The sequence below is a fragment of the Marmota marmota genome, unplaced genomic scaffold (assembly GCF_001458135.2).
Source record: "Marmota marmota marmota unplaced genomic scaffold, marMar, whole genome shotgun sequence".
Lineage (NCBI taxonomy): Eukaryota > Metazoa > Chordata > Mammalia > Rodentia > Sciuridae > Marmota > Marmota marmota.
In genome coordinates, this window is record NW_026000241.1 from 1377478 (window position 1) to 1391259 (window position 13782).

The 13782-nt window shown below is 55.8% G+C and overlaps 1 protein-coding gene across 8 annotated transcripts in view; it reads right to left on the reverse strand.

The window, feature by feature from the left end:
- Positions 1 to 13782, reverse strand: part of LOC107145204 (dedicator of cytokinesis protein 6) — a 55556-nt gene that overhangs the window by 22030 nt on the left and 19744 nt on the right. For 3 of the 8 annotated variants that reach the window (XM_015489044.2, XM_048795529.1, XM_048795530.1), the window contains exons 18-31: positions 13518 to 13604; positions 13059 to 13290; positions 12623 to 12784; positions 11355 to 11518; positions 10715 to 10819; positions 8125 to 8217; positions 7783 to 7878; positions 7055 to 7195; positions 3791 to 3904; positions 3526 to 3696; positions 2911 to 3050; positions 2657 to 2826; positions 314 to 474; positions 2 to 184 (exon numbers count right to left, since the gene is read on the reverse strand). In XM_015489044.2, coding sequence (XP_015344530.1) covers positions 2 to 184; positions 314 to 474; positions 2657 to 2826; positions 2911 to 3050; positions 3526 to 3696; positions 3791 to 3904; positions 7055 to 7195; positions 7783 to 7878; positions 8125 to 8217; positions 10715 to 10819; positions 11355 to 11518; positions 12623 to 12784; positions 13059 to 13290; positions 13518 to 13604 — 2019 coding nt within the window. The remainder of the gene's footprint in view (position 1; positions 185 to 313; positions 475 to 2656; positions 2827 to 2910; positions 3051 to 3525; positions 3697 to 3790; positions 3905 to 7054; positions 7196 to 7782; positions 7879 to 8124; positions 8218 to 10714; positions 10820 to 11354; positions 11519 to 12622; positions 12785 to 13058; positions 13291 to 13517; positions 13605 to 13782) is intronic. The other 5 variants (XM_015489045.2, XM_048795526.1, XM_048795528.1 and 2 more) reach the window with 3 other exon arrangements.

Here is a 13782-nt window from a genome sequence, read left to right on the forward strand (position 1 = left end):
CCTTGTACTCGAAGGCCGCCAGACAGAGGTACAGCAGATCCAGGAGCCGCCCCAGCTGCGGCAGGGCCAGGTCAGCAGCCCAGCGCTGCAGGAGGGCTGGCTCTGCGTTTTTCAGGACCCACAGCACGCACACCAGCAACGTCCGGCTGGACTCAGCAGAAAGCGGGCAGCCGGAGCGAGATGCCTGGGGCCAGAGAGGGCCAGAGCCGGTTCATTTTCTCCACTTGAGACGAATACTGGCCCATGTGTTTCTCATGACATGACTTCTCTCAGCCAGCTGGATGGTGTCCCCGGGCACAAGCCTCATACTTACGGTTGGAGGGCCCTGTGAGATGCTGGTCCGGGAGCCAGGGGCCAGGGGGCCACCCGCAATGGCCATGGCCACCGACGGGTTGATGGTACTTCCAATATCCCCTTCGCCTTCAGTGTCTGAGTCGAGCATGGAGGCCAGTCTTGACCGCTGGCCTGGGCCCTCTGCAGGGAGGTGGGGATGGGGGAGAAGAATGAGTCCTCAGCAAGTGCCAAACCCGGGCCCCAAGTTCCAGAAGTCTCACATCACCCCCTCCCCACCAGGTCAGGCTGGGATCTGACTTCTACACCCAGAACCTACTTTCTGCTTTTAATTAGATATTCTAATTATGCTACTGTTTGTCAGACCCACAGAAGCCTGGGCTCTGTCTACTCTGGGCACTGCTAGGTGCTCAATGGCTAGACCACAACCTGGCCCACAGGACTCTTAGGGACTCAGAGGGCTGCGTGTGGTGCTGTGCACCTGTAATCCCAGCTATCTGGGAGGCTGAGGCAGGAGGATCCCAAGTTTAAGGCCAGCCTGGGCAACTTGTGAGACCCTGTCTCAAAGTAAAAAGGGCAAGGATGCACCTCAGTGGTAGAGAGCCCTAGGGTTCAGTCCCTGGGACCACACACGCACACAAACAGCAAAGAGGATGAAGACCATGACCACAATAGGAACAGCAGCAACACGGTGGCTGTTCGTACAGCACCCATTTGTGTTTCCGCAGCCTCCTGCTCTAATCAGTCGGCAAGGCCCCGGGTTCAATCCCCAGCACTGACTGCAAAAAAAATTTTTGTTTTTTTTAAATTAACTCTTAAACTTCAAAAGAACCCTGAGGCAGGTATTTTTATTATTCCCTTAAGGATGAGGAAACTGAGGTACAGATAGGTTACTTGTGCAGACTCACAAAGCAGGTAAAGAGAAGAGCTAAGAGTTGAACCTCAACAGTCTGATCCCTAAATCTATTATCTTGAAAAATATCCCTGGCCCCAAAGAACTGTCACCAGAGGGAGGAGCTGAAAACAGATGTACTACAGATTTTTCCCTTGAGTCTCAGTGTCTCTCTCTCTCTCTCTCTCTCTCTCTCTCTCTTTTTAAAAGACTGGGCCTATGCTGCCCAGGCTGGTCTTGAACTCCTGGGCTCAAGTGATCCTCCTGCCTCAGCCTCCCGAGTAGCTGGGACCACAGATGCCCCCATGTCTGCCTTGCGCTGGAGACTTCTGAAACTCTAGCCCAGCTCAGCGTAGGAGGGGACCCGCCCCTCACGGCCTCTGCCTGACAGCGAAGGGAAGAGCTCTCTGGGGAAGACCACATTGCTTCAGCCCTGTGGTTCCTTTGTATACAGCGTCCAAAACACAATAAAAAAAAAACACAGGACACATGACCAGACAGGAAAATGAGACGGAGGAGAGGAAAAGGGGCAGCAGAGGCAGACACACGAATACGACAAGCTGATGTCCGCAGATCTGCCACGTGTGGGGTGTGAGCTCCAGTCCCAGCTGCTCGGGAGGCCGAGACTGGGGATGACTTGAGCCCAGAGATTTGAGACCAGCCTGGGCAGTGCAGCAAGACCCCGTCTCAGAAATGAGTAAACAAATTAATAACGTGGTTAAAATCAGAGGAAAAGACAGGCACAGTGGGCCAAGAGATGGAGAGATTCAACATCAAGATGAAGGCTATGAAAAACAATGAAATTGGACATTTTTCAAATGAAAATATAATATCTGAAATTAAGAATTCAATGGCAGGGTGGACAGAGGCCGTAATTAGTGACCTCAAAGACAGGTGGACAGAACACTTCCCAGGTGAAGCACAGAGGTAAAGGAGTGGACACAGCTGACGTGTGACACCAGGCGGACGTACGTGGAGCGGAGTCCCAGGAGCGCGGAGAGAAAGCGGAGCAGGAAAGAAGTTCAAGAGAAAACCGCTGAGAGCCTCCCCGGAGGGTGGACGGGACTGACCCCCAAGGCCCGGTCTGTGCTGCCGGCCGCTGTCTACGAGGTCCCTCTGTGGCCCGGGGCGTCTGCTGATGAGTGGACGCACAGCCCCACCTTCCTCTCACCCAGTCGTGTCCCACTGTCCCCCCACATCCCCTCAGGAGGTGTCAGGACAATGCCACTTGTGGCTGGGGGCTGACAATACGTCAGAGCTACGGTACCTCAACTGCTCTGTGAAGTCACTGGTGCCATTACTGTCCCCACTTTCCGGGTGAATCTAAGGCTGGAGAGGCTGCGGGCTCCACAGAGCCTGCGGTACAACTGGCCTCTCGCCCCTGCTCTGACCCGAGAGCTCTGGCCTTTCCCACCCTGGCCTTGGGGGACCGAACCCTGGACCACGTGACCCACCCCTCCCTGGCCTGCTGACCAGCAAAATCATGTAGCCGTGGCAGAGTGTCCCGTGCGAGTGACAGCAGCGGCAGGTACAGCTCGGCCACTCGGGCCTTCACGGTGGCTTCGGCGTAGCGGGGGTCCGTGTCGTGGCTGCACAGCAGGGTGTGCACGGCGCTGATGGCCTTCTTGTGCAAGAGGGATGCCCTGTGGGGCGACGGGGTGCTCAGGAGGGAGCACGTGCTCCCGGCGCAGCCACTTGCCCTGGGGTCCCGCAGAATCTGGGCTCACCCTTCGGCCTCAGGTTCCAGGGCCAGAGCCAGCTCCGTCAGCAGGAGCCCGGCCAGAAAGTGCTGCTGCCGGAACAGTCCGCTCAGCTCGAACATGCTGGCCACCTTGGGGTCCGGGGCCTGGCTGGAGAAGGTGGAGCTCTGCAGAGGGTCGGGAGAAACGGGGGACGGCAGAGTGCCTGCAGTCAAGGGGCGGAGGTGAGGTCACCTCAACGCCATCTTGGAGTGACTGGAGTTATGATATCATGAGATGAGAGACTGGGGTAACTCATCTGGAGGTGACAGCATGGGGTTAAAGCCAGCACTGAGAGTCTGAGGTCACCTATCTGTAGGTGACAGGTCATGGGGGTCAAAAGTCAGAAGACTGAGAAACAGCAGGTGGAATGTCACTCTCAGATTCAGGGGTGAAAAAAATCAAGCTTTACTTCCAGGGAAACTGCCAAGACTGATGGGCCAGGGTGAAGGTTCAGAGGTGAAAAGTCAAAGGTAAAGGGTCAGCCCACCTTGGCAGCAGCCCTGGGTCTCAGCGGTCCAAACAGAAATGAGGGAACCACAGAGGATGGGCTGAGGTGTGTTCCAGGCCAAGGGGAGGAGGCAGAAGTGGAGGCCTACCTACCTGGGAGGTTGTGGAGGACACAGATGGGGAAGGCGAGGCCGGGGGTGACAGGGGGCAGCAGGGGAGGTTGAGGGTCACGTAGTGCTCGTGGCTGCACAGGATGCGGGTGAAGTCCAAGCGGAGGGTCAGCAGCGCTGTGGGGTTAGGGGCGGACTGTAGCCGCGTGGCCACCTGTAGGGAAGGGGCAGTCACTGGGGATGCCAACGTGGCCCTGTGCATCACCCCATGTGTCCTCCGCCACGTCACTGGCCACGCTGACGCCTACCTGCTTGTAGTGAGCTCGCACCAGGTTGAAGACGAAGCCGCGGTCTGCCAGGGACAGGAGGTCACTGAGGAAGAAGGCCAGGCTGGCGTTGAGGCGTTCGGCCAGCTCTGCGTCCTGGGGACACAGAAGCTCTCAGTCCAAATCCACACTGCCTTGCTGGGCTGTCACCAAGGCCACTAGTGACCTCCACGAGCTGTGCCATTGCCCCAGAGCCCTGGGTCATCCTGACACCTCCATCTCTGGGCTCGAGGAACTCAGTCCCTTCCTGGCTGTCCTCCCTGACGTCCCTCCCTTCCCCATGCTCCATCCAGGATGCTCTCTTCCTTCCACTCTCACCCAGATTTGAATAGCACGCCAGCTGCAGAGCTCGACTCCACTCCAAGATACTGCAGCTTTGTCCAGAGTTCAGAACTGGGCAGACTACATTTCCCAGCCTCCCTTGCAGCTGAGCACAGCCATGTGACCACAATCTGGCCAGTGGGATTGAAGAGGAAGTGAGGCGACCACTTAAGTGGAAGGGAAGGTTTTCCCCTTCCCACAGCCTGCAATGTCTGATGTGGGCGCCATGGTGAACCCCCAGGGCCAGGGCCAGGGCCAGGCCACACTCTGGAGCTCCTTGTAGCCTACATACGCTCAGAAATAAACTCTGTGATCAAAGCATTTGAACTTTGTGATTTTTAAAGCATTTGTGATTGTGTTCAAGCACATTAATCTCTGCCCTGATACACACATAGCAATCATTTAACAAGCATCAATTGAGCACCTGCTGTGTGCTTAACCCTGTGAATGAGACAGACACTGTCCCGTTGCTTGTCTAACACACAGTCTCATGTGGGGAAGAAAGACAATAAACAAAGGAACTGCAGGTTCAAAGACAACAGAACAGGGCGAAATTTCACAATTTCCAAAGGATGAGAAAGAGCCAAGGGGAGAATGGCATTCTAAGTAAAGGGAACAGTGAGTGCAAAGGCACAGAGGCAGAATGTGCCTGGAAAGTATGAGGAACAGAAGAGACCAGCAGGACCTGAGATCTGGTGGGGCCTTGTTCTGCCCTCCTGCTCTTGTCAACCACTTGGTGGCCTTACAAGTTAGCCTCAGTTAGTTCCCTGCGACCCTAAAGGAACTGGACTCTGAGTCCACAGGAGGACAGAGACTAAGTCAGCCTTCTGTATGGAGGCTGATAGTATTCGGCAAATATTAAGTGAGTGAATGAAACACAGTGGCTGTGGCTGATGTCCCCTGGGGGCAGCCACAGTGCAGCTGCTCAGGAGCACGGCTCTTCCCTGCAGGCCCTCTGGGGTTGGTTTCTGCACAATCCAGGTCAGCCCTTGGAAAGGCTCCCATGAAGCCAGACCTTCAAGACCAGCCAGAGGTCACATGGGATTGTGCAAGGGCTGGCTTGGGCCAGAATGTGTTTCAAAAACCAGAAAGTTCCTTTTGAATCCCAAAGTGCTATTTCTCTTTAAAATCAGACATCAGGTCTCAGCAGAGACATTCCTGCGGGGTTTGGGCTGGCGGGAGCTGAGCAGGTTGCCCGTCTGAAGCATTCTCTGGTCACCATAAGCCCCCCTCTCCTCACTGAAGCTGGCAGTGAGGACCCAGGCTCTGCAGCGGGTGGATGGCTTCAAGTCCTCATCCAACCCCTTTCCTGTGTGTGGCACCAGGTTAAGCCAATCAGTTATGCTCTGCCTCAACATCCTCGTCAGTAAAATGGAGACAACAAAACTAATTTCATAGTTTTCATTGTGGCATACTCATAAATCATGTCTGTAAAATACTTTCAAACCGAAATTAAATAATTTTATTTATTTATTTATTTATTTTAATATTTATTTTTAGTTTTCTGTTGACACAATATCTTTATTTTATTTTTATGTGGTGCTGAGATCGAACCCAGCGTCCTGCACATGCCAGGCAAGCGCGCTACTGCTTGAGCCACATCCCCAGCCCAAATAATTTTATTTTGCTCTTAAAAATTCAAAATAAAGGGTCTGGGGCTGTGGCTCAGCGGTAGAGCACTTGTCTAGTACGTACAAGGCCCTGGGTTCGATTCTCAACACCACATAAAAAAAAATAAAGGAATAAAATAAAGGTATTGTGTAAAAAAATTAAAAGAAAGATTTTGAGCAAAAAAAAAAAAAAAAAAAACCAACTTAACTATGGGCTGGGGCTGGGGCTCAGCAGTAGAGCACGTGCCTAGCATGTGTGAGGCCCTGGGTTTAATCCTCAGCACCACATAAAAAAATAAATAAAATAAAGGTATTGTGTCCAACTACAACTAAAAACTAAATATGGGGAAAAAAAAACTACCTTCATGTGCAATTAGGAGAACTTTTTTTTTTTTTTTTTGGTACTGGGGATTGAACTCAGGGGCACTTGACCACTGAGCCACATCCCCAGCCCTATTTTGTATATTTTTTTTTAGTTGGAAATGGACACAATACCTTTACTTTGTTTATTTAGTTTGTTTATGTGGTGCCAAGGATCGAACCAGTGCCTCACACATGTTGAGCAAATGCTCTACCACTGAGCCCAAACCCTAGCCCACTATTTTGTATTTTATTAGAGACAGGGTCTCACTGAATTGCTTTGTGCCTCGCTAAACTGCTGAGGCTGGCTTTGAACTTGCTATCCTCCTGCCTCCGCCTCCCAAGCCACTGGGATTACAGGTGTGCTGCACGGTGCTCAGCCCCAATTAGAATTTAATAGCATCTAGGTACTATACCTAGATACACAGTAAGTACTCAATAAATGCTCCATTTAATTATTATCCTGATTATTACTGTCTGCCCAACTCTCACAGGTACTGGAATTGGTGATCTCAGAATAGCAATATCTACTTATTATGCATCTACTGCATACAGGCCCTGTGCTAAGAGCTAATGGATCTGCTCTGCTCACTCCACTCCAGCCATACTCGCCTACTCAACGCCAGGCACAGTCCTGCCTCGTGGCCTCTGCATCTGCTGTTTCTCCTGCCTGGACTGCTGTTTCCCCGGTTCCCAGAGATTGTTCCCTCACCACCTTCAGTCTCCCCCTAAAACTCAGCTGCAAGAGGGCAAAGCTTTTGTTTTGTTTACTGATGTGTCTTTACATCCAAAATAGGGCTGTGTACCCCAGGTACTCAAGAAACAGGAACAGACCCATCCAAAGGCCGGCCTCGTGGCTTGGCAGCCGTAGGCATGGGGCAGGACTGGTGCCCTCACCTGGCTGGCCCCAAGCCTCGCTTAGCCCCTCCCCTCACTGAGGTCACGAATCTCTCACCTTGTGGACGCGAGTAATGACCTCCATGCCCACAGAGCCCACCAGGGCAGTGATGTCATCCAGGAAGCGCCCAGGGAAGCGCAGCTTGCGGGGCGTGTCCAGCCGCTGGCCCAGAAGCAGGTGCAGAGCCATGCTCTTCACCTGGGGGCGGGGCGAACAGGCGAGGGGCGGGGCTTTAGCCGAAGGACGGTGGGAGGGGGGGGCTGAGCCCTGTAGCCAAGGCCGAGGGAGGAGCCTGGGGGCTCTGGGTGGACTTTGTGGCGTGGGCGGGGCTTGAGGAGCCACGGGCAGAGCCTCCCGGGGTCCTCAGCCCTGGGTTCAGGAGTGGGAAGCCTGGGGTGGGGGAAAGGCTTGGGCAGTCTGGGGGGGCCAGAGATTGGGACCCATGTTCCGAGTTTGAGGGAGCCCTGGGTTAGGTTTTGTGGGCGCATTAGGGGTCTGGTGATGTGGCCACATCCTCTCAGGAGGGGACCTCTTAAATTTCTGGAGGTGGTCTCAAGCCTGATCCTTCTCTGTGTGGGGACACCTCTTCGAGGAGGGAGGTCCCCTCTCTGAGTGGAAGTGGCTCATGAGAGTGACCTGTCTCCCAGTCTCCCAGGGAAGCGGGGTCCTCTCTCTGTGAGCATCTCTGGAGGCCACTTCTCAGGGGGTCTAAGGTGTAACCTCAGGGATTTTTTAAGGGTCTTGCCTGGGGGTCTCTTTCCTTGGGCCGAGAGCAGGGGTCTCACCATGAGCTGGAAGAAGAACCAGGCGTGCTGCAGGACGGCCTCGCGCACAGGGCTGCTGCTCACCACCCACTGCAGGGCCAGCTCCTCGTGAAGCAGCTGCAGGCAGGGTCGGCGTCACCAAGAGCCAGGTGCCACCCCCTCCCACACCGCCCCTGGAGAGCATGGCAAGGGAGGTTGAGGCTCGAGGACTGGGGTCAACAGCAGAGGCCATGCGGAAGGACAGGGGCAAGAGCAGCTGAGGTGCCAGTTCCCAGGCTGGGCTCTGGATCGGGGAGCAGCTCTGGATCCCTTTGCTGGGGGCCGGGAACAAAAAACATGGAACCCACCCGTCCCCCCCACTACCTTCTGCACAGTGGGTCTCGGCTGGGGGGCTGGCAGGGCCGTGGAGGAGGCCTCGAGGTAGGAGGAGGCTCGGCTAGAGCTGCAGTCGATGGCCTAGGATGGGATGGGATGGAGAGGATGGATGGCGAGGAGAGCTGGCGTGGGGGGGGGTGGCAGGGACATGGTGGGAGAGACAGAGGTCCACGTGGACTCATCTGAATGGAGAAAAAATGTGTCCTCATGGACATGGGTAGGAGGAAAAGAAGAGGAAAAAGCGCTTCCACGTGGATGTGCGCTGTGGTCTTAGTGTGTCCCTGAAGTGTCATGATTTGTGAACTTAAAACCCAAAGTCACACATTGATGGTGCTTGGGGATGGGGGCCTCGGGGAGGTGATTAGGACTGGATGAGGTCAGAGGGTCGGCCCTCCTGATGGCATCGGTGGCTTACAAGAAGAGACCTGAACAAGTACCTTTGTGTCTTGCTGTGACACAAAAGTTAGGATACAGTGATCACAAAAGTCCCCATCTGATGCCAGCACCATCCTCTGGGACTTCCCAGCCTCCAGATCTGGAGCCACATAAATTAGTCTCAGGTATTTTGTTATAGCAACAGAGAACGGGTTGAGACTGTGTGGGGGCCATGGGGGGCTGGTGAGGGCAGAGGGGAGGAGGCACGGTCTGTGTGCACTGGCCGGGGAGGGGTCAAGGTGGTGTGGGCTGGCCAGGGTGGTGGAGGCGAGGATCGAGAAGGAGTAGCTAGAGTCAAGTCGATGAAAAAAAAGTGAGGAGGTGACAAACCAGTGTGACCAGAACAGGTGAGAATGTGGAACCACCGACAGGGGAAGGTGGATAGACTGGGTCCCAGCTCAGACCGAGGTTGGCCAGTGCGAGTGGCAGACAGCACAGGGGGGAGGAGATGAAACCAGCGGGGCTGTGAAGGGGTTTGGAGCCACAGGAGGTGACCACGAGAGTGGACGAGGCGCAGAGTGTGAAGGAGTGGTGAGGTGGGCTGCATGGATGGAAGAGGCGGGTGCGACCAGAGGAGGAAGCAGATGAGCACAGGAGGCGAGATGCTATCGAGAGCCCCAGCTTCCAGGCCGGGCCCTGCTCCAGCCTCGCGTGGGGCCTCAGCTGGCCTCGGTGATTCCTGCCCGTGGAACAGGTACAGAGGCCCAAGCTCCACCCGCCCCTCTCCTGTGCCGGACAGGAGGGGAGCAGATCTCATGATGGAGACCTGCCCTGGCACTTGGGGGCCTCCAGTTCCATGGTCCAGCCACGTCCGGGCTCACCCACCACAAGGCCAGCCTCAGCGCTACTCCTGCCTGGAGGGCCCCCTTCCACAGCCTCATCACCCCCCACCTGCTCTGCGAGGCCTCCCTGATTCTTCAGGGAACTGAGAATGTTGACGACAGCCCTGTGAAAAGTGCTAGGGCAGGGGCAGCTGGGTGGCAGAGCACACGCTCTCAGCAGGCACAAGACTCTGGGCTCAATCTTCAGCATCCCCCAAAAAATGCTGAGGGGGGACAGGCAAGGCCCACGAACCCAGACTTTGAGATTGCCAGTGATCTGGGAGAGGTCTGTGCAAAAGTCCCCTGCCTGTGCTGCTGACAGTTCCCCAGGTGTGGCACGGGAGGCAGGTGGCAGGCTCTGGGGCCAGGCGAGCAGGGCAGCCTCCTTTTGCTGTCCGGTGTCATCTGAGCTGGGTACCATCTGTGTGTGCCTTTCCCTCTGCCTGGAACCCACACCCACTCGCCCTGGCTCATCTCACTCTTCAGGTCCAGCAAAAAACGTCCCTTTCCTGGAGAGGTCCCCCCCAGTCCTCCAGGAGGAAAGCTGGTGCCCTGTTCTGTCTCCGTTCACCTCCTCTCAGGCTGTTCCTCCCCAGAGGTACACACCTGCATGTCTGTGTCTATCTCCCTGACTAACTGGGGACTCGGGGTGGGGCAGGGCGCGGAGCATTCCTCATAGGAGAACCAGCTCTGCCTCGGCCCAACTAGTGCCCAGGCTTGGGACTGTGCTGCTGTGCCCTTTTCTGAGCGCCTCTGCCATATCTGAACACCCAGGGAGACGGCCCCATTGAAAATGGGGACCAGAGAGATTCAGCCCGTTGCCTGGAGCACCAGCTGGGGACATGGCACAGCTGGGACTTGAACCAAAGCATCTCCCAGGCCAGGTGCATGGTAGAGGGGAGCCTTTGTCTGAAAGGGATGTGGGATTCCAGGGGTCCAGTGCTTCACCCTTGACACCATTCAGTTGCCTATGCCAAGGAGACAGCTGAGAGTCCCCCGGACAGAGGTGGATCAAAGGGAGGGAACAGGCCATGCAGGGCAGTGAGGTTATAGGTGGCTGGATTTGCATATGATTTACATGCTCTTTGCATATCACCCCAGTGCTGTGTCTCTGCTGAGGCTGTGGCCTATGTGACAGCAAAAGGTAGGTTGAAACAACCCAGCAATTCTTGCAGCACAGACTCCACAGCCCCAGACAAAGGCAGGAGGGGCTGCCACCTCCTTCAGGCAGCCCCCCTAGGTTAGTTGGTCACAGCCAGGAAGGTGGGAGGAGCTCATGCTGAGATGGAGTCACATGCATTCAGGGCAGGTAAGAAGGGCACCTGTCTGGGGTCGGCCCCACAATAAGGGGGCGCCCGCCTCAGCACAGCCTTGGTGCCTCCTGGAGCATAAGCAGAATTCACCCAGGAGTGTGAGCGATCGACGCCCTGGAGATACACAGGGGGGGGGGGTGGTAGCGTCCCAAGAGGAGGGCAAGGAGAGCAGCACAAAACACCAGGAACTAGATGTGTGCCCACACAAGTGTGTGCACCCATGCATGCAAGTGCGTGGAATGCATGCACATATGCAGCCACGCACATGAGCACGGGCATACACACATATGCGCCATGTGTGTACGAGCAAGGTACAGATGTGTATGCAGTGTGTACGAGCGTGGGGTGCATGTGTATATGCACCCGTGTACATTTGTGTCCGGGGCACATGCATGTATGCGCCTGCCACGCTGGGTACACACGACTCTTCGGTCAGGCCGTCCAAGCTTCCACCACCCATCCTCGGGTGGAGGCTAGAGCCAGCACAAAGTCTGACCTGCAGCCCCCCCTCCATGACAGCCACACGCTGGCCGGCAGCCAGGACACGTGTCCTCTCCAAGTCGTGCTCTCTGTTTTCCATTCTCATCAGCAGTGGGATTCCTGCCCCCCGCCCCCGGCCCACTCGGAGGCCGTGGCCACTTCGCCCTACCTTGCTGGCCAGGATGCGGGAAACCTCATCATCCACGGAGCCAGGGGCCACAGCCAGGTCGGGGTTGCTGCTGCTCACACTCTTAGAACGGGCCAGGTAGAGGCTTGCAGGGCGGCCGGAACCACGGGCCAGTGTGGCAGCCTGCACAGTCACCGGAGGGGCCCCTGGGGATGGACGGAGTAGGGTCAGCCCTGGCCCACCTGCCTGATGAGTCTCAGCCCCCTCCCAATCCTCGGCCCTCGATACAGCCATTTTCCTTCTCTGCGCTTCCAGGTTGTAAAATGGGCATGAAAATAGCAACTGCTTCATAGCAATTTGCACAGATTGAAGAACACTGGAAATGGTGCCTGGCACATATGATTTAACTATTCAACAGCAAGAATTTGCCAGGCTTGGTGGTGCACACCTGAGGCAGGAGGATCATAGAGTTCAAAGCCAGCCTCAGTAAAAGCGAGGCACTAAACAATTCAGTGAGACCCTGTCTCTAAATAAAATACAAAATAGGGCTAGGGATGTGACTCAGTGGGCAAGTGCCCCTGCATTCAATCCCTGGAACCAAGAAAAAAAAAATAATAATAATTCTAATTTTCTTTATGGTTCAGGGAATTGAAGCCCAGGCCTTGTGCATGCTAGCCATGTGCTCCACCGCTGAGCTACACCCCCAGCCCAAATCCAGTTTTTACTGGACGTTCACTCTGTACCAAGCATTCTGCATGGATTAGGTTAGTTATTCTTACCAGCATCTCCTCGAGGCTGGTACTGTTATTATCATTGGTTTTTTTTTTAATACTTATTTTTTAGTTGTAGATGGACACAATACCTTTGTTTTATTTATTTTTATGTGCTGCTGAGGATTGAACCTAGGGCCTCACATGTGCAAGGTGAGCGCTCTACCATTGAGCCACAACCCCAGCCCTATTATCACTGTTTCACAAATGGGAAAACAGGCTCAGAGAGGTCAAATTCCTTGCCCAGGGTCACAGAGCTTGCAGGCAACAGAACAAGGATTTAAATGCAGGCACCCTAGCTTGAGTCCCTGCCACAACCTAATGAAGATGCTTGCTGAATGGTCGAATCAGCTGCCAGTCCAGTGTACAGGGGTCACACTCCTGTGGCTGGGGCAAAAGTGGGTGAAATGTTCTCTCTTGCAAGTTGCCAGCTCAGTGCAGGCCTGTGTGGCCCTGGGGCCTTTGCACACACTCTTTTCTCTGACTGAGTTGCTCTTCTCAGATTTTTCTTGTCTCCCAGGGTTTTCCACCATCACTTACCGCCTGGAAGGTTGGGCTCAGCACCAGGAAGGCGAAAGGCGTAGTAGATGTAGGCAGCCAGCAGCGGGCAGTGACCACGGGCATCCTGGACTGCCTCCAGGCTCCGGTGGACGAGGCTGACTACATGGGCCATTGCTTCAAAGGCTCCACGGCCCAGGTTCACTGCCGGGCAGAGCAGAGTTCAAGTTCCAGGGCCCAAGGCCTCTTCCCTGCCTACTGACCTTCCAGAGGAAGAGTCATTAGGGTCGAAGGACTTAAGTGGCTATCAAGGGATTTCAGAGGACCTGCTCTGGGTGCCGGAGACTGGGGCCATTTTTCAGATAGGAAAACTGAGGCCAGAGGAAATTAGTTGACTTCAGGAGGAACTCAGGATCAGGGCACTGAGGGGGTCGCTCTCTGGATGGGGAAACTGAGGCCCGAGGCCACCCTTGCTCACCCATCTGGCCACTGATGACGGGGGGCCGCACCACAAGGCGCACGAGCTTGTCCAGCACATGGTGGGAGAAGGCCACCAGGGGCTCGGGGCTGGCAAGGCGCAACGCCGACAGGCTGGCCCGTAGCTCCTGCTCCACGGTGCCCTCGCTCAGCACCGCGTCCTTGAGTCGGAACGGAAAGGCCCCCTCCTCCAGCACGTGCACCAAAGTGAAGAATTTGTCCAGGTGTGGGTCCTGGGTGGGGGACACAAAGGGAGCCGGGCTGCCGGTCCAGGAAAGCCCCGGGGACCAAGGCCACTTCCATCTGAGTCAGCAGCTTCCCTGAGAGCCCGGCCAGCTGATCAAAGTCACGTCCACGGCTCGAGGCCAGGCCTCACTGGCCAGCAACAACTATTACCCAACTGCATAGCAACCGGGAGGGCAGCAGGGCAGGACTCCTGGGTTCCCACCCCACCCCATACCTGGGGGTGGACAGAGGACGCGGCCATGAGCTCCACGCTGAACACACCCTTGTGGCCGTCCACCCAGCGCATGCCCGGCAGCGCCACCTGCGGGAGGGAGGTGCCTGGTGGGCACTGGAGGACCCTCCCCCATAGATCAGGCCACCAGGCCACCCCAGCCATTGCGACACCATGGCCTGAGCGTGGCCTAGCCCGAGGGAGCAGGCGAGCACCCTGCCCCCAGCCCAGTCCCGGTGGACTAAGAGGGTCCGCCAGGCAGAGAGGA